General features: G+C 37.7%; 1 protein-coding gene and 1 long non-coding RNA gene across 7 annotated transcripts in view; one reads left to right on the top strand and one right to left on the bottom strand.

Annotated features, from left to right (window-relative positions):
• Nucleotides 1-20,711, bottom strand: part of LOC149226214 (accelerated cell death 11-like) — a 183,726-nt gene that overhangs the window by 2,228 nt on the left and 160,787 nt on the right. For 2 of the 5 annotated variants that reach the window (XM_089377446.1, XM_089377443.1), the window contains 2 exons: nt 6,751-6,896; nt 5,265-5,632 (listed from right to left, as the gene is read on the bottom strand). In XM_089377446.1, the coding sequence (XP_089233572.1) occupies nt 5,526-5,632; nt 6,751-6,896 (253 nt within the window). In that variant the 3' untranslated portion in view covers nt 5,265-5,525. Of the gene's footprint in view, nt 1-5,264; nt 5,633-6,750; nt 6,897-20,711 lie in introns of those variants that run through there. The other 3 variants (XM_089377442.1, XM_089377444.1, XM_089377441.1) reach the window with 2 other exon arrangements.
• LOC149226215 (uncharacterized) overlaps nt 1-20,711 on the top strand; it is a 142,908-nt gene that overhangs the window by 42,053 nt on the left and 80,144 nt on the right. The gene's annotated exons all lie outside the window — the stretch shown is intronic.

Below are 20,711 nucleotides of genomic sequence, written 5' to 3'. Positions count from 1 at the left end.
TGGATGTAATGCTAGATCAGGATTAGATGTTGATATCCTCTTGAATCAATACTCGGAGGTCATGGAGCCGACAGAAGCTAGTCTATTCTCCCTTACATCTACGCATGGAAAACTAGTACCAAAAAAAACCCTCTTCTCCTCGTTCTGCAATGAAGACATAAATGCCCTCAGCTGGTTGAGACTCGGCCACTGCTATTCTGCAACCAAGACATAAATGCTCTCAGCTATTGGAGACTCGGCCTCTGTTGTAGAACGTAGCTGTTGGAGACTCAGCAGAAGACTGCCTCCGCTGTAGAATGTAGATGTTGGAGGCTCAACCTCTGCTGTAGAAAGTAGTTGTGGAAACCCTCTTCTCCTCGTTCTGCAACCAAGACATAAATGCTCTCAACTGTTGGGAGACTCGACCTCTGCTGTTCTGCAACCAAGACATAAATGCTCTCATTTGTTGGAGACTCGGCCTCTACTGTAGAACGTAGTTGTTGGAGACTCGGCCTCTGCTGTAGAACATAGTTGTGCAAATAAAACTCCAGATGAGATTTATTCTTTCTGTGGCAATATAAAAATATTGCTCACATAATTTGGGTTCTGGAAATCGATTTTCATCTGCAATACTTGGGTACGATAAATTGAGGTATGAAATTGAAGAAAATACATGATTATATGAATGACATTAAAGCGGTTTGGGTAAAATAATGGATAGCTTGGACATTGCCCACCATCATAGATTATGTTAAAATATTTACAATAGCATTAAAGCTGACATTCTTGTTTATGTTTGATATTATTTAATAAGATTAAATTTGGATGCTGTCATTTATAATAGAAATGTGCTTTCCTAAATGTATGTTATATATTATTTAAAAAGATTATCTTTGCATGCTCTCTTTTATAGCAGAAATGTGCTTTCTTGAATGTATTTTATATATTATTTAATAAGATTATCTTTGCATGCTCTCTTTTATAGTCGAAATGTGCTTTCCTGAAAGTTTCAAAGAAACTGAAAACAAAATTGGATAGATATCTCCTTTTCTAAGCTTTAGGTCAGTATAATGTGCATCTCTCCTACTTCTGCAAGATCTTCATTCCGGATGAGTTAACTCCCTATTCCTTTTTATTTAGTGGGAAATCCACACTAATTAAGTCTCTTATTAAGTGGGCAATCTCTTCAGACCGATTTTAAGGATATCAGACCTAGGCAGGAACCACCACTAAGGATATCAGACCTAGCCAAGAACCACCACTGCCTCGTTTTACTTTCAATTTGCTTGTTCACCACCAATGCCTCATTTTTCTTTCAATTTGCTTGTTCATCTGGGATAATGGAAAAGGAACTTTCAAAGTGATAGCGGTGGTAGGTTTACATAACTACCTACCAACTAAAGCACACTAATGCACAGACAAATTCAGAAATGTAAACAAAAATATTCAGAAATTTAGGGACAAAATGTATAGTTGATATAATTTAGGGAGAAAAAATGTATAGTTAGTATTAAATAATAAAGCATAAACTTACCCACCTGTTTTTCCCTTCTTGATGTCCTGAACTTTGTCTGATGTCGTTCACAGAATTGGAACAACCAGCGCAGAATTGGAACAACAGGTTGATGTAGTTCGCAGAATTGGAACAACAGGCTTCAAACCTGAACTTTGTCTTGTGCTTGGAATAGCCGGTGCTTGGAATAGCCGGTGTTATACCGTGATTTTTGGGCAAACAGAAATATTCAGAAATTTAGGGACAAAATGTATAGTTGATATAATTTAGGGAGAAAAAATGTATAGTTAGTATTAAATAATAAAGCATAAACTTACCCACCTGTTTTTCCCTTCTTGATGTCCTGAACTTTGTCTGATGTCGTTCACAGAATTGGAACAACCAGCGCAGAATTGGAACAACAGGTTGATGTAGTTCGCAGAATTGGAACAACAGGCTTCAAACCTGAACTTTGTCTTGTGCTTGGAATAGCCGGTGTTATACCGTGATTTTTGGGCAACGATCCAACAGAATTTTGATGTATTCGCTTCCTCCACCGCCTGAATAAATGGAGAAAGAACGCACTTCTAGAGTTTCTTTGTTGTAAAGATGGGAAGCAATTTCTACATGCAGCTTGCCACCACGACGTGGATATGTGATGCGGTGGCTTGTGGACTGCCTTAGAACAGGCACAGAAACAACTTAGGATAAATTAGGTTGTGCGCACATCGGGCCAAGTGAAGCGGGCAATAAGAGGGTGCATTGAAAACTTTGGTTAAAGTCTTTTGGCGGACAAAGTGCCCAGCATAAGCCCAGCGTAAAGTTTGGTTAAACAGTGATTAACCCATAGAAATTGATGGTCAACGCGCAATTTAATAGCAAGTCAACGCCCTATCGAACGCTATAGTCCCTGCCGGAGGTAGGGACTAATAATGGCCTCGGCCTTAATACATTTTGCAGTGCAACAAAACTCACCAAATAGTCACTTTTTGTTAAGGCTCTCAAGCTCCATAATATCGCGTTTTTAATGTAAAATTTTTAAAATATTATGATTATTCCTATACCAACCCCACCTATGCAATTGAATTATACGACACGGCATCAAAGGATGTATACAAAGTTGGATAGAAAACTAACTTGAGACATATCCATGTTGAAGAAACATGCTAAGCATGTAAAAGGGTGAAGAGGAATATTTATAATCAATCAATCTTATTTTAGTAATAAGAAGAGTATTTGACACATTTCCCTTGTACAGTAAACCAGCATGTTCGTGTCACGTAAAATATTTTGAAGAAACAAATGTTGAGTTTAAGCAAACTAATAATAATAGTATACCAGCTAAATTCTTTATCTGCGTAAATATCAAAATCCTGACGATATATGAGAACTTTGACATAATTTAGATTATAAGCAAAATACCATATTTACTTTGTTGATTAGTGATTACTAAACAATGAGAAGTCGAGATGACATCAAGTAACCTCAATACACTTGTTCCCAAATACAATTCCAAATGTTGGATCAAGGCGCTTCAGTGATTATTGGTAAAATATTTTAGCGATTGTGTCACAACTACTACGTAATCACCACTGTAAAGAATTTCTTCCAAGTCTAGCAGAGGAAGAACTTGCCACTCTATACCTAAATTCCTTGAAAGGAATAGATCGTTAACATATCATATATCATGGGCCGATGCATTTACATAGTTTGGCATGTGCACTCTAGCAGATGCCTCTGAATCAACAAATATGGAGTCAAGCTAATAGCAGAAACTGAGATATGCTGTCTGCTAGGAAATTGAAATAAACAATTTGAAAGAATCTTTCTAACTTGATTAATTTTGAAGTACAAGGAAACAAAATAGTTAACACTTCTAAGTCACCATCCAATTTTAAATCTTTCACCAACAAAGGAATTAGTGCAAAATGTAGCATTGGTTTCAAAGGAGATATCATGCAACAAAATTTCCAGGTATTGATACGAAGATTAATAATTGATTAATAAGATAATGACTTTTAACACATTTTAGAAAGCAACAAATGCTTACTAAACAATCATATTTTGTTAAGGCTGTCAAGTTTTGTAGTATCGTGTTTTTAATGCATTTTTTTTAAATAATCTGATCATTCCTATACCAACACTGCCTAAGCAATTGATTTCAGAGACATGGTATTAAAGAATGTATGCGAAGTTGGATATGTTAGTTTTTGGTAGCATTGGAAGTGCTCTAGCTTTGAAAATTGATGGAGAGGCTAAGGCACATGAGTTCTAAAGAACTCAGAAACCGTTTGGTGAAATTCCACCCGGATTGTATTTTATTAGAATAAATCCGTTCCATAGGGATAGGGAGGATTGCGATTGCAGGTTGGGAAGGCGATACGATAGAGGGAGGAAGGCTAATATTTTTAATGGAGTTGTTAAGTCTAAACTTATGGAAATTAAAATATTAATGAGTATTAATCAAAATATGGGTGAGAATGATCTAGAAGGCGGATCAAGTCATGTTTTAATATTAGCCATTGATTAGAGACTTAATCTCGGCCGTTGAAGACTCAACATAAAAAATATAAGATGGAAGCTTGGGGTTCATTTAGAAAGACACACGGAGAGAACGAATTGATCTAGAGTTCGATTTTTGGGGCTAGGACGCTGAGAAATTCGAACTAAGTGATCATTCAGCAATAGAGGGGCAGAGGGAATCCGGGAAAAGGACTTTCCGGAGAATACTAACAGAGAGGCGGAGAGAGCTTGTGGAGGCAATGCAGTAATCGGGAGAGCTGATGATGGGCCAGTCTGGGCCCAAGCAGCCATGATGCAGAGCCAGAAGGGCCAACGCGGAGGAGAAAGTTGTCTGTCACGCAAAAGCTGGAACTACTGAGAATTGCCATAACAACCGGGATAGTTGACGCAGAGAGCAGAAAAGCTTACGCAGGGCTGAAGCAGAACCTGAAAGGCTGACATAGGGACAACGTAGAAGTAGCCGAGGTTAGCCAGCCTTATTGCCGGATCAGCCGGAATTTTGCCAAGTAAAGTGAGGTAAAACTCACTCAGATTTTCCGCCAGTATTTTTCTATGTAAAGGATTGCTAGATGAGCATCCTAGATTTGTATTCAGATATTTCTCTTGTATAATAATAAACCCTCAGAACTACTACACCGGTTTTCCCGCATTGGGTTTTTCCAGGGACTATTGTGTCCAAAAATAAGTGTGTCCTATGTATCTTGTTCTTTGCTCATTTTTCTATTTCATGAGATCAAATATTTAATTAGTGTAAGCTGCAGAAGTAATTTGCTTCAGTGTTTAGAAGAATAACTTGATGAATTTAAAAGAATCAAGTAGGTGAAGTAGATTCAGATTTGTTGCAGTAAGGGTTCCTTTAGAGTAGGAATTTTCACAGGATAGAAAAACAACCAAAGACATATCCATCTCGAAGAAAAATGTCAAGCATGTAAAAAAATGAAAAGGAAAATCAATAATCAATCAGCCTTATTTTGATAACAACCGATGCAATTGATTTCTAAGACACGATATTAAAAGATGTATGCAAAGTTGGATAGAAAATCACCCAAAAACATATCCATCTTGAAGAAACATGACAACCATGTAAAAGAATGCAAAAAATATTAATAATCTATCAGCTTTATTTTATTAATGATAAACAATATTCAACATATTTATCCCCAGTCAGATAACCAGCTTATTCGTCATGTAATATATTTGGAAGTAACAAACATCGAATTAAAGAAAATTACCAATAATTATATACAAGCTAAATTCTTTATGCGCCTAAATATCAGAATACTAAGGTCATATGAAACTTTTGACATAATTTAGCTTATTAACAAAATACCATGTTTATTTTTCTGATTACTAAACAATGAGAATTAAAATAACATTAAGTAATCTCAGTACACTAATTACAAAAGCTGGATCAAGAGATTTGCAGTGATTATCGATATAAGACTATAACAATTGTGATACAGCGAGTACATAATCACCACTGCATAAACATTTCTGCATTGACTTCCTCCAAGTCCAGCGGAGGAAGAACTCACCACTCTATACCTAAATTTCTTGAAAGGAATAGGTTGTTCACATATTGTATAACAGGGGCTGATGCGTTTACATAGTTTTGCATGTGTACTCTAGCAGATTCCTCTGAATCAAGAAATGAATGGGGGTCAAGCCAATTGAAGAAACCGAGATAAGCAAAGTCTTCTAGGAAATTAAAATAAAGAAATTGAAAGAGATCTCTCTAACTTGACAAGCTTTGAAATAAAAGGATGCAAAATGGTTAAACCTTTAAGTTACTGTCTAAATTTGAAACTTTCATTGACAAATGAAAGAGTGCAAAATGTAGCATTGGTTTCAAAGCAGATATCACGCAACAGTGTTTCCTTGTTTCATACAAAGAGTAAAAAGTCAGTTAGTAAAAGAATGACCTTAATATATTTTGCAGAGCAACAAAAACTCACCAAACTAAGAAAAATATCAACTGTTTACCTAGCAATAGTAGGCAGTAGAGTAGAGGCGTTGCAATTAAATAAATAATATATCATATACAAAATGTCATAGAGTTGAAACAACAGGCCTTTAAGGAGATGGAGAGAACTCGTTGGTGGTCATGTATTGGTGAGGAGCTATGGGTCAAAATTGGATAGCTGTTACATATGCTACAAACTCACCATAAGATAATAGCATAAGCAATGTATCTATGACTAAGGAGGATAAGCTGGACCTGGTGCATTTAAAATCCAGGGAACAGTAAGGTTAGCATCGGCTTCTAATACAATTTGAAACTTTCCAGTGTAGATGGATGCTTACTATCTTGATTGTAAAAATAAAGATGGACCCTGGAAATCATTGACACATTCATATGATCTGCTGCTTTTATCAATCTTAGAATAAAAGAATGTCAAACAAAGCATGCTGAAGCAAGGATACCAGGCCCCAAAATTTAGATATTATTTGCGCATACCAATCCACAGAAGGTTCAGAAACATGACGGTAACAATTTTTTGAAAATGGGTGCTCATAGCATGTAATTAAGTGGAGGAAAAGGTTTAAGCACCAAAAGCTTTTTTGAAGAAATCCCTGATAATACAGCATGGAAAAGAGCTTTTAAAAATCCTGATAAATAAATTGCACACACCTATTCTATACATGCATCCTCCATTCTTTAGGTGACTTATTTTGTTTTCCAGAACTCCAAACAGGCACACAGTCAAGTTCAAATTGTTCGATACAAGATGATGTTCAGTTAAACAGAAACTCACCATCTTCGTTTAGCTTCTTTAAAAGCTGTGCTTTTGTTGGTAGCGTATACATTCCAGCAGCAACAGCCATTCTAGTAGCCCAACCATGGTGTGGAGCTAAAACTCGTGCATATGCCACTGAAGCCGGATCTCTCAAAGAGTTCCCCCTGTCAAAATCAACAAAAATAACAGAAATGGCTGATATCATAGTGCATAGACCAAAATACAACAAAACTAGGCTTATTATATATAGAGAGAACTGAAGAATAAAGAGGAAATATGCATATTAATGGTTGAAGAGAGTAATGTTGATAAAATGCACTTGGGAGTCAGCACACTCTTGGAGAGACTTTTAAACACAATTCACATCCTTCAGACAGTTCACTGGCTAACATGTAAGCAAATCCTAAAACGAGGGGACAAATCATTAATAGACCAAGCATCAGTAATTGTTAACTATCTTTGTAAAACACTCTCAGCACCACCTGGTTTCAAGCATTTCGATCACACTCAACGAGTAATCTTAAATTTAAAAAAAAACTGTTACGTTTCCATGTCCTGTTGACCTTATATTAGTACCAAGTCAATGCATTGACTACAAGGAGGCAACTCAAATTTGATTGCACAGAAAAAAGGAATTTTAATAAGGCTTTTCTAGTTAACCTGTTTTTCCTTTTTTCCTTCGCTTGGTATTTTAAGGAGATTAATTTCACATTTTTCTTTTATTGTATGCTTTCATTTGTTTTCCTTTTATACATATTTACCTTTCTACAAGACTATTATTTGAATTAACCGGTTATATAGCCTTGGTGACAAGAGTCCAATTATTACATGTGATCACCTACTTATAGCCCATTTATCTAGGAAGAGAAATTAGTGTCTCCTCAAGTGGTCCATCAAAGTGATGAGATGGATCAAAAAGGATGGCCCATCAAAGTGATGAGATGGATCAGTAAGGAATCAGGATAGTCATGCTGATATCAATAAAAATAGACCCCCAACAACAGTTCAGAACTAAAGGACTTGGGAGTGGATGTGGCTCATTTGCAAGCATGATCATAAGCAACAATCTCCTATGATCAGCCCTATGTTCAAGCCCAACCCTAGGACATGCCTGATTTCCTCATGCAACATATTATAAAGTTCCAGAAAAGACTACAACAAGATCTAAATATCCATTCAAACCACAAATATAAGACCAGTACAAACACTTTCTTAGTTTTGTAAATGATAAGTCCAGCTACGACAAGAATTGTACCTAGAGGTATTGCAATTTTCAAGATATATGAAACAAAGAAAATGCACGTATTTATACAACTGTGTATCTTATTTAATAGCAATAAATTATATCATACTTCTTATTTGCTTCTGTCTTTTCGCCTTCTTTGTTGGCAAGTTCTCCCCTGGAATTTTGAGCAGCTTTTTCCATGACATATCAGGCCACTTTTAGGCTTGCCTACTGCACCCTGCATGTGGAAGTAGTGTTTTAAAAATCAGCCAACTTGGACTCGGACTCAATCAAGTTGACCAACTCAACCATCAAAAGGCTTGAATTGGCCTACAATGCCAGCCATTTCATTGTATGAAATGGCTGGTTTGGTCCCAAACTGGTCCTACTTAGCCAAGTCAATACCAGGTTGGTACTTGTTAACCCGCATGTCAGAAGGGTAACATAAAAAATTTGCAGCATTTATCACCACCATTGTAAGCCAAAGGTCACAAGTCAAAGCATTGGAAAAACCATGTGAGGTTTTGTATTAGGCATCCTAGGACTATGTTTTGTTCTTGAGTTTGAATCTTGTTGTCCTTACTCCTAGTTGGACCATGGCTAGTCCCTTGTAATTCACTTCAAGTGTCTCTCATCCTATATAAGATTATAAAATCTTAGGTGATCTTACTTGAGGACTCATGGTTTTATGGGAGCCTCATTTTGTAGGGGTGATCACCAGTGTATGGGGCAGTCGAGCCTGCATCAAGGTGCGCTTATGTCTTTACCATAGTTTTAAAAACCGGCTGGTTTGAACTAGTAACTCGTCAAACCGGTCGGTCAACAACCTTCTCATCCAATGATGCGATAGAAAATTCTGGTTTGGGAATCGGTTGGTACTGGTTAAGTACCAAACCGATTTGACCAACTTGGATTGGAGCGGAACCAGCGGATTCAGACCAGTTGGTGCTGATTAGGTACCAAACTGGTTGGTTTGGTACCTCGCTGGTACCAACCAACCCGAGCCCGCTGGTTCCGCTCTAAACTAAGCTAGTCAAAACTCACATATGTGGGGGACACTGGGACCCACAATGAAAGTTGTTTAGGCGGTTTTGGAGGAAACTAGGGGTTGTGTCCCTCCCAGAACAACCTCTCTTGGCTATAAAACTAACCCTCGTCCTCTTAAACAAAAAACCTAACTCAACCCTAACAATGTTGGCAATCAATGGTAATATTAAATTCTTAAAGTAAATGGTTACTTAATTTTTTAGCATTACCATTTGGCATTACTTGTTTCCAGATGTTTTAGAGTGGTTCCAACTTTATTAGACTTCATATGGAGAAAGTAGAATTTCGTATCCCACTCAAAATTCAGTAGACTTAATAGTTTTTAGGATTTTAGGATTGGTAGAATTGCAACATTTTCATTGAATTCTATCATGTATGAGGGTATGGGAATGGCATTTAATCAAGAGCATGAAGTCTTTTTTGTACAGTTAATTTCTGGTAGCATTGGATGTGCTCTAAGCCTCAAAATTTGCACGGAGGCTAGGACACATGTATTCCAAAATACCTAGAAATCATTTTGGGAAATTCCACCTGGAGACTGTTTTATTAAAATAATTAATTATTTTTAATGGATGCGTAAGTCTAAACTTGGGAAATTAAAATAATTGAAGGGTATTAATTAAACTGGAGGTGAAACTTCTAGAAGAAAACAAGGATCAAGTCAAAATGATCTAAGCCATTAATTAGAATATAATCTGGGTCGTTGATTGATCAACAAGAGGATTATAAGAAGAGGCTTGATGGGCATTTGGAAAATACATCAGGTGAGAGATTAGAGATCAATTTTCTCAAGAGAGCAGTGCAGCAGTTGCCGGAGAAGGTGATCAAGGAGATTTCTTGCAGCAAGGGGCAAGGATAATTTTTCAGAGGAAGTTTTCTTGATCTGGAGAGTGCAAGGCAGAGAGGGCAGAGAATAGTCCGGAGAGGCAGCGATGGGCCACGTAGAGGCAACGTAGAACTACATTGTGGCAGCGCAGAGCGTTAGAGGGAAACTATATTTCTATTGGGGAACAGTCGGGATCTAGTGCCGGAGCTGAGGTGTGAGACCTGGAGGCCAGAGGGCCGAAGTTTCCAACGAGCAGAGTATCAAGAGGAGGTGTAGCACAATCCCAACAGCAGTGATGCAGTACTGCGCAGAGGCTCATCTCCAGCGCATATCAGTTCCGGATTTCCCAGTGACAGGGTGAGATCATCTCACTATATTTTTGTCCAGTGAGATCTTTGTATAAGATTGCCAGTTTGGGCATCCGAAGAATCATACTCATAAATTACTGCATAATAATACAAAACTTCAGCTGCTGCACCGGTTTTCCCACATTGGCTTTTTCCGGGGACATTTGTCCAAAAACAATGGTGTGCATTACTTCTTGCTCAGTTCTTGTTTTTGCATATTATTTAAGCTGTGAAGGCTACAATTGTATTTATTTCGATGTTCACCATATAATGTTGTAAATAACTTGATTCAGTAGGAGAAATATAATCAGTTGCTGCAGTAGGGAATTTGGGTCTCCAAATTTTCACATGTACCTTGATGCCAGTGGTAATTATTGTTGAACTTCTTTGCCTTGGCCTTAACAAAAATGTACCCTTCACTCAAACCAAAATAATTGGTTAGGTATGTTAAGCTTTTTCTACTCTATTATAAGGCTGAGGAGATGAACCCTTCACTCAAACCAAAATCATTGGTTAGGCATGTGAAGCTTTTTCAAATTCTACCATATTATAAGGTTGAGGAATCCCAGTTTGAAGACTTTGGGCCAAATGATGTTTATGTATCTTTTGTTGATGATCCCATTTCTAGTAGTAGTGAATCAGTGATGAATTTGATGAGTGATCATGTTGATCAGTGATTTGTAGTAGGCCAATGGTCCAATAGCTTGTAGCATTGTTTTTGGACTCTAAAGGCCATTTAAAGCCTCATTGATTATGTATTTTGTTGTTGATATGTATTTCACTCGGTGTCATTTTGATATATCCTTACATGGTATATAGATGAGAAAACTTTGCATATTTTGTCTCTAATGGTTTGGAATGACGGTTCAAAATCTTAAAATTAAATTTTCATTAAAAATTAAAATTTTTATGTATTTTTTTCAAATCTGGTTCGAAACCCAGTTAGATAGGTGGCCCGATTCAAACCCTGGTTCCAGTTTTTAAAAGTATGGTCTTTACCACATGGTTATGGCTTATAGAGTCTACGGTTGGCCTTAGCTTTGGTGTAGTATTCCTCAAACAACTCCCATGCATGGCAATGCCATTTTTGACAACTTTCACATTTCCCAAGGCACTACATAGTTCCCAATGCAAAGTGGTACCAATGGTCAAAAAGTCAACTTGGTCTCAAATTATTCAGCTTGATGAGAGGAGTCCACACCACATTCCAGTGTTCCAATAAGAGGTGGCAGAAGCTAGTTACAACTTGGTCAATAGATCAAAACAATTTTCCAGGTGGCAAAACAAGGGCATTGTTGGGCAGAATCATATATGCATTACATAAAAAATGATTAGTAGAACGAGATGAAGACTACCCATGTGCCAGATTCTTAAGATTCCTCAAGGCATTATGGGACTTCCACAGGTGGCAGATGACATGGTAGACCAGGTGATGACGTGGCAATGCTACACAAGATTCGGAGATCCCAAGAGAGACCTAGTTCAAAGCATGGTTAGTTTAGCCAAATCTAGGTGCTAGAATTGTCAGATATTCAAAACCCAAGGTGTTGAAGGACCAAATTCTAGGAGGCGAAGTCAAGTTAGTAAAGGGAGAAAGTCAATTCAAACTAGTCGTTGGACAACTCAACTAGACATTAGAAGGTCTAACTAGATGTTGGAGACCTCATGGACCAAGTAGATGGGCAATAGGCGAAGAAAGTAGTTTTTAGAAGATAAAATGTTCCTCCAAATGACCACGTCAAGTGCCTCCAAGTCAAGTCGTACTCTTTAAAGGACCAAGTCAAATTCTTCCAAGGGAAATTAATGGAACATTGAGCTACTATCTTGTACTATTCTTCATGGTTTATTATATCGATCCATTAGAAAAGGGATTTGTCTACTAAATTGGGAAATTTGACAAAGTCAACCCCTTAGTGGACAAATAAAAATTGTATTATAATATTCTATGAGAAAATTACTAAGTCTCCAACTTGTGAATGACTAGAAAAATATTAGTTTGAAGAGATGTCAAACTAACCTTTAGTTAGTCATTATCTTGCCATTAAGAATAGTTCTATAAGAGGCTAGCCTCTCCTCTTGTCATGTCATTTTTTGTCATATGAGATTAGTGCCATCATTTTAATAAAATAGCTCAGTATTTGCAAACACTTGTCCATATTTCCTTATGTTCCTTGTGTGGGGTGGTTCTTATTTGTAATTTTTTTCTTGATCTATTGGTATCATGGGTATAATCTAATAAATTCAATAATAAGTAAAACTACATAGCAGTTAATAGGTTGAGCCACCGAGGGGCTACTTAATCACGTGGAGAGAGAGAACTAGGTGGAAACCCCACTTGGCTCTTTTGTTTCTCCAGTGGATCACTCCAAGCGACTAGACCATTCCGAAGGGGAGTTTCAAATCATGCAAGGGTTTGTATTCATCACACACTCAATCTGAAAACGGGAGATGCCACACCAAAGGGGTCACCCGTAGTTGGGTTTGAACATTTTTGGAGTTATTAAGTCAATAGTGGTGGCGACTTCTCGTAGAGAGCAAACCCAATACCTTGATTTATTGGCAAGATTAAATTAAGAAGGTGCAAGTTCCACACTCTAGCAAAGGTGAGGTAAGTTGGGCACGAGGTATTAATCCAACAACCACTCTATTCTTTGAAAATTCAAAACTTTTTACTTTTCAACATTAGATTAGGATTTCTTTTACTTGCTGATTTTTAATTAATTTTATTTTACTAGCAAGTTAAAACCTTGGAGAAATTGAATTTATTTGTTAGATCTAGTCCAAGGAGATGTACATGTTTTATATGGGTATATTTTATACTTGAATCTAATAAATGTTTTGCAGATCTGAGCTTGTTTGTTAGCTATACCTACGTAAATCTGCAACCAAAACTAGAGATTTCAAGTTTCCAAACACACAAGTACATTTTTGAAGTCATATTCCATGACTTCATGTTAAATACTTGCTAATTTTACATTTTAAGTATCAAATTTTTACATTTCCAGCCATAATTAAATCATATCTTAAATCTGGAAAGTCATATAGGCACTTTGCCTAAGGGTATATATTCCCATTACTCAGAAAAAGCAATTTCCAGCTTGCTGGAAATTAACCTTTTTTGCTAATACAAGTTGGTAAGTGAGTTCTAAGGGTTCATTTAACATCCTTTAACTTCCCCGCCCCTATATCTATGATCTAGGAGTGTTTATACATTCTTTGGATGGTCATTTTGGGCCTAGTAAGTTGTTGTCCATGTGTTTTATGTAGACTTTCACAATCTGATTTTATAGGACAGCATGTTGTTTCGACCTGTAAGTCCTAAACCAACAGTCTAAAAAGAGATTGAGTTGCATATTTGGTTTGGGTAATTTATGTACACCAAAGCCGATTAGGCACACGCTATACTTTAGGTCATTTGGTATTTCTTAATTCACCGTTTAGGTTTTTGCTACACAACTATACCATAAACAGCTAAACAATTCCGAGAATTAACTCCACTTCAATTTTGACCCCATACAAGGAATTTGTTTTATTTGGGACCATAGTATTCAAAACTGGAACCAGTGACCGTATCGGTCCACCTATCAAACCCAGTTTCAAATCAAAACTGGTCAAACTGGGGCTGGTAAGATCTCAATGAACAGGGCTTTAAAAAATACATAAAATAATTAATTTTCAATGAAAAATGAAATATTTTTAAGATTTAAAACCATGATTCCAAACCAATAAATACGAAATATGCAAAGTTTGCTCATCTATATACCATGTAAAGGTGAATATATCAAAATGGCACCAAGTGCAATACATATCAGCGACAAAATACATAATCAATGAGGCTCTAAATGGCCTATAAAGTCCAAAAACAATGCTACAAGCTATGGGGCCATTGGCCTACTACAAGACTACAAGTCTACATATCAGTGATCAACATGATCACTCCTCATCATGATCAAACTCATCACCACTACTAGACATGGGATCATCAACAGGAGCTACATAAACATCATCTAGATTAGAGTTTAAGGATGCCTCAGCCTCATCTGCAACCTTAGTAATACCACTAGTAGCAATAAAACTATACCTAATGGAAGCACGAGTTGGTCGAGCTGCATGACTAGTGCCTTCCATTGGTTGTTTGCCTTTGCTTGATTGAGCTACTGGTTCCGGTTCCAATGGCACTACCATATCTGCATTGGATCAACCTCCCCAACTCCATGTCAATATCAAAATCAACATCAAACTCAACTAGTTGAGTCTCCTCCACCAATTTTGATGTTGGATCACTATCGTCCAACACAATGGTATCTAGATTAGGTCTTTTGTTCATCAATTGGTTGTGCCTTAGTTGAAGGTTGTATTGCACACAGACAAGATCATTCAACCATTTTTGTTCCAAACGGTTTATCTTCCTCGTGTGTATGCACTCAAAAGAAGACCTATTGCGCTCACAATGAGGAGCACTGCAAGTTTGGCTGAGGAATCTAACTGCAAACTTTTAAGGACATTGGCCGCCAAATGACTCTCACCAATGTGCTGCAAAGGAAACGACATTAGTTAGTTCATTTCATTACTTATTTACAAGTATTTACAGTTTGAATTGTAAAAAATTGAACTTTAAAAGAAAAACAAATTGGAATTGCTTACCTTGTTGATCCACATCTCTTGCCATCTTTGCCAAGTTTTTGCCAAAGGTAGTTGTTGCTATACTGAAAAAAGTAAGTTGTTTATGTATTTCCAACTAGTCAGAATGGTTAGGGACCATGCGCTCCAAGCAGTCGTACAACCCATCTTTGACCTGCCTAGTGTGCACATTTCCTAACCAAGTTTTATAATGAAACTTTGGCTTCAGGGAATACCCAGCTGTATGTATAGGACGATGGATTTGATTGTTCCATCTGTTATCAATGATCTCTCCTAAATAGGCCCATATTTAGCTAATTTATCCTTGTAGGTTGCCTGTATATGCTCCTTTGCCTTATCCATAGCCTCATAGATGTAGCCCATGGCCAATTTTTTCCCATCCACTATTCGTAACACCTTAACAAGGGGCTCACTAATTTTCACAACCTCTGCATACTTTTTCCAAAAAGAATTGTCAAAAACTTTATTTTTGGTGTCTTTTCCATCTTGTCTACGAGCCCACCGAGATGAAGTCCATTCATTTGAAGAAAACATTTTCTGCAAGTTTTTTTGTCGAGAATTGAGACAATACAATGTAAGGAAGTGAGTTGCAAATCTCATAATTGCATGCCTAACAAGCTCTTTGCCCCCAATTTTTTTCCTCATTAGGCTCAATACCCATGAGTGGTTGTTGATTTATTTTGTGATGCAATTGGCATGCTCTATAGTGCTTTTTACCCACTCCAATTTCCTATGTTCTCAAGCATGAGGTCTATGTAATGTGAAGCACATGGAGTCCAAAATATGGTCTTATATTTGGACCTTGGCATCTTTCCAACAAGAACATAGTTTGAGGCATTATTTGTGATGACCTGCACAACATTTCCCTCCTCCACTGCCTGAATAATCTCTTCCAAAATCTCAAATATAAGGTTTTCATTCTTCACCCTATCAGACGCATCAATTGATCTCAAAAACATGGTTCCTTGAGGGCAAGAAACAAGGAAATTAGTGACAGTGTCACAGTGCGGTTCTTTACATCGGTCCATCCATCTAACATGACAGAGCAACCTGTTTTGGCCCATGACTCCCAATACTCAATCAAATACTCATCGGTGCAAAAAAAAATTGTTTGCAAAAGAGTTCCCCTCAAGTCATGCAACTTTGAAGCCCTTTCTTGCAGCTATAACAGAGTCCCACATAGCTTGGTAATAAGGTGAGTGGGCAACATTAAATGGGATATCTGCATCATACCACCATCTAGCAATGTATTGAAAAGCAAATTCTTTGCATTGCTTTTTCCAATGGTCATCCAAAGTGGGTTGATGTTGAGTTAGACTTGGTTGGGAGGAAGTGGGATTAGCAGAGGTAGTGGCGATGGAAATTGAGAAATAACTTTGGATGTTCATCCTCTTTTTTCCTTTAGATTGTTGGCCTTGATTATAAGACCCAAGAGCAGGAGGAACATAGTGAAAGGGGTCATTGGTGGAAGGGATAGAAGAGGAGTCTTGAATCTCAAAATCTTCATACCCACCATCTCTCATGGCTTGTAAAATTTCCTTCTTCCTTGCAATTTCTTCTTGGATAACCTTATCCCTAGCCTTATTCTCCTCAAATTTCTCAAACTTGGCAAGGCATTCTGCCCTAATATCGCCTATCACTTCATTTGGTGTGTTACATGGCTTTACTTATCTTCTTTGGCAATATTTGCAGATCATTTTTCCATCAATCATATCACAATGAGCCCATATAGTGTCCTTGGCTTTTGGAGGCATGGTGGCTACTAGCTAATGAAATATTTGAAATTTGCAAATGAAAGAAATCTGCAAATTGAAAAAATTGCAGCTAAGTAAAATGGAAAACCTAAGATAAATTTGGGAAAAAAATGGGGCATATTTAGCCTACAAATACGTTGAAATTTAAGACTTAACAGTTGAATTTGCAAGAACACACAAAAAATATTAAATACATGAAAAACAATGAAATATGGATTTTTTCAAGTGAAAATCTTTAACTGGAAATGCAACCTAGCTCCCTTAGCCTCCTCTTGAAGATGCCAACTCCACTAATAGCTCCAAAATAGCTCCAAGATGAATACTCCAGCAAAAACTCAACACTCTCCAAGCTCCCAATGAAGCTCACAAAAACTCCAAATGAGATGTGTGAAGCAAATGAGAGGGGAGACATCCTTTAAAGGCTTTGAGGGGTTGTTTTTGGAGGAAAAGAACCCCTAGTTCCCTCAAAACCACTTCAAAAATAATAAAAAAGTTGCCTTCCGTAGGGTCCAGGACTAGCTTTCTAATAAACCGGCTATAGTTTATGGCCAGTTAGACCCAGAAACCCTAGGTCGAAGATAACCTAGTTTTTCTATTGGTTGGATGGCTCAGGCTAATGAATCGACTGGTTTGACTGGTTTTGAATACTATGTTTGGGAATCCTCCCTTGACAATTAGAAGGTTATTGGGTCTAAATAGCAGAGACTCGGTCTGAAGTGACAATGGGTCCCTGTGTTGTGTGTGCCCCTCCAACAGGCTTTCCAATGCCTTAGTGACCCTGTTAATCAGATAGGTAATAGCATCCTATAGGCCGTAATGCACAGTGAAAGGTAAAAAGTAAATTTTTTAAAAATTTGGACATAAAACCTAGATTCTATCACCCTAAATCGTAAAACCACATTAGATAGAGATCCCCACCCCCCTCTATTTTCCTCACACATCTCTCTTGGCAAGCACTAGCTGTGCTTCTACTAGTACCACTACTACAGTTGCAAATGTCCCTAAAGAGTATGACAAGTTTGAGAACTCCAAGCCAAGAATAGTCCTGTAGCTTATGCCAAAGATCCCATTTCCAATAGTGGTGATTAGTTTGATGATTGTTCATGTTGATAAATGATATGTAGTAGGCTAATATCTTGTAGCATGTTGTTTTTTGGACTCTAGAGACAGTTTAGAGCTTCATTGATTATGTATTTTGTCTCAGATATATATTGAATTAGTGCAATTTTGATATACTCGCCCTTACATGATATATACATGAGTTGTATGTCTCTAATGGTTTGGAATCCTTAAAATGTATTTTTCATAAAATTTTAATATTTTATGTATTTTAGTGAATCGAGACATAAATTTCAAACTAGTCCAATTTTGAGCCACGTCCAAGTCGATTCCGAGTTGGCCCTCGACCAATTGCGAGGTTGAGTTTGAGTTTTAAAACATTGTATGGAACTTACTATGATACTAGCCAATTTTTTTTATAATTTTGCTAAGTTAATTTTTATTTGTTGATGATGTCGCGGTTCAACAATGAAGATGGTAGCTTCTCAAGCCATCCACTGAGGTGCATTCCCTAGGAGACATGAATATGTCTCCTAGGTGATTTTGATGGATAACACCTTGGTGATTTTGATGGACGAATTGTTAGGTTAATATTGACCAAATCAAGGGTGGGTTTATTTTAGGTGGTTTATAATGGCATAGGGTTTTAGGCTGTAATCCATCATCTGCCAAAAGAGATTTTAAGCTTTTTAATGCTGCTAGATTTGAGAGAGAGATTTTGTAGTAGAAGATTACTATCAAGAGCACTTCCAAGAGAGACAATATGCATGAGAGTCATTTTCAGACATTATAACAGATAATCTGCATGATGAAAACATCAGATCTACATCTCCAGTGATCTGATTAAATGGTTGGAAAGGATCCAAACAACAGAGTTGCTAACATCCAGAAGAAATACCTTGCAGAAGCCATTAAAGATGAATGTTTCAATTTACACAGGCCAGTCTTCTCCTCTGATATACAGATTGCAATTTTTGGCTGAGGTGTGGTGCTTTCAAAATTATTTGTGATTAGTGCCTATCCCCTGAGGCCAAGTCAAAAAACAAAGAGAGAAAACAGGTACTTTACTCCACAAAGGCAATTCATTGCAAGAAGAATTAATCACAACATAGAGAATGTGGTCAAACTTCATAAGGTATAAGCAACATCATACAGACATCGTTTTCAAGCTTTCCAAAGGCTTCTGTAGTGTCACCACCAGTTATATTTTCTTTCCAAAACACTGAATGAGGTCAATGTCATGCCGCAATATGAGAATTTTTGTAGCAGCCTATTTGGGAAGCATTGTGTGAAATTTTCAAGTCTAATTGCAGCAACTGGAAATTTATTATTCTAACTGTAAATTAATTATGCAATGCATTTGCTACGGCAAATAACAAATAAATTATACTGCAATTTTTCACCATAAAATTACGGCGGAAAATAAAATTGTTAAATTATGGTATGTTCTATGCTTAGAGCAGTTTACTTGTTTTTCTTATTATTATCCACATATCAACAATCACATGTACATTAAGTAAAGTGCAGATGGAACATTTAAACGATCAACAGAAAACAAGCCAAGAGAAGAGACACAAGATGTGGCGGCTAGCCAGGGACAAACCCCAATATGGGGAAACCCTTTGATCAAATCTTCTTTATCTTCAATAATTCAGCAGAGAGAAATATAGTACAAAAATCTGATTTATATCAGCAACAGAAAACCCTAGATCAGCCCTAAACTAGGGCAGTCAATATTTGTAAAACCGGAGGTCAAATCACCTTGATTCCTGTGCCAAAAATTGCGGCCTTCCAAGGAGAATCAGCCACACAAAACTCACAGTCAAAGAGGAGTCCACGCTGGTCAACGCTGGTCAAAGTTCCTTTCTGCAGCTTCAGCCCTAGAAATCTGCGTCCTTTTACACACGTGTGAGAGAGAGAGTCTTTCTGCGCAGGAGAGAGAAGAGACTCTTTTCTGCGCACGAGAGAGAGAGAGAGATATGTGATGAGAAGTGAGTGTCCAAATGAGGAGGAGGCATCCTGTATTTATATCCAAACGTTGAAGATGAATAGATGTGTCTGTTGGGCATCTGAGCCTACATAAGTTGCTGGCCGACTTTGACAATTTGTCCATAATCAAAATAAATTCATATCTCCATAAATACTTATCGGTATCGGATGATCTTTAGATAAATCCTACACCTCTCGACGAGAGGAATCTAGGAAAAATATTATCAGCCATGAATAAGGTGACCCACATGGAGTTTGGCCCTAGTTGCCAATTTTAACACTCCCTCTCAACTAGAGAGAACTCCATTTGCAGTTGTCTGACCGTTGCTACTATTCATCCATCAAATGCATTGCCTTGTATAGCTTGAACCTTGCTCTGCTCTGCTCTGTTCTGCTTTGCTCTGCTTTGTTCTGCTCTGCTCGAACTATGAAGAAGAAGAAGTGATCAAGGATGTATCATACCATCCTCCACTAACCCGAAGTCAATTTGGAGTGTGTACCACTTTCACTGATCCCAGATCAGTCCTCTACTGACCCAAAGCCAGTTTCAGAGGGTGTACCACTCTCACTGGTCTCAGACCAGTATCACTGATCCCAGATCAATGGAGGTCATCCTAGCATAGGGAGTACGGTAGATACAATGATGCGTCCATTGATAGAACTACTATGGTCCTTATCCTCATTTCCCTGCTCATTGATCAGATGAGAGGTACTTCCCATGAGTCCCAGACTGCATGGGTAGGATGCCTCGATAGGAGAACTAATCATCCTGTCCACAGGAGAACGAATCATCCTGTCCAGTGGATGCCACAAAGAACTAATCATCTTGGCCTACAGGAGAACAAATCATCATGTTCCACAATTGCCATGGAGAACGAATCATCCTGGCCCACAGGGGAACTAACCATCCTATTCCATAGTCGCCACGGGGTGTCAAGGGAAGGCTGAACCTTTTATCCTGTACAAAGCGCACCAACAGGGGATGGTGAGTTACCCTATGGTCATATGTTGCTCCAAGAAGTACCTCGCGCCCCCTTGGAGCTCCCAGAGCTCAGTACATCATACTTGACCCTCAAAGGAGGGTCTCAGAA

Source organism: Pinus tabuliformis, chromosome J (assembly GCF_031772625.1).
Source record: "Pinus tabuliformis cultivar Carrire ecotype Pingquan chromosome J, CPIR1, whole genome shotgun sequence".
NCBI lineage: Eukaryota > Viridiplantae > Streptophyta > Pinopsida > Pinales > Pinaceae > Pinus > Pinus tabuliformis.
Note: the sequence above shows the minus strand (reverse complement) of the source record. Positions and strands in the feature narration are given on the sequence as shown.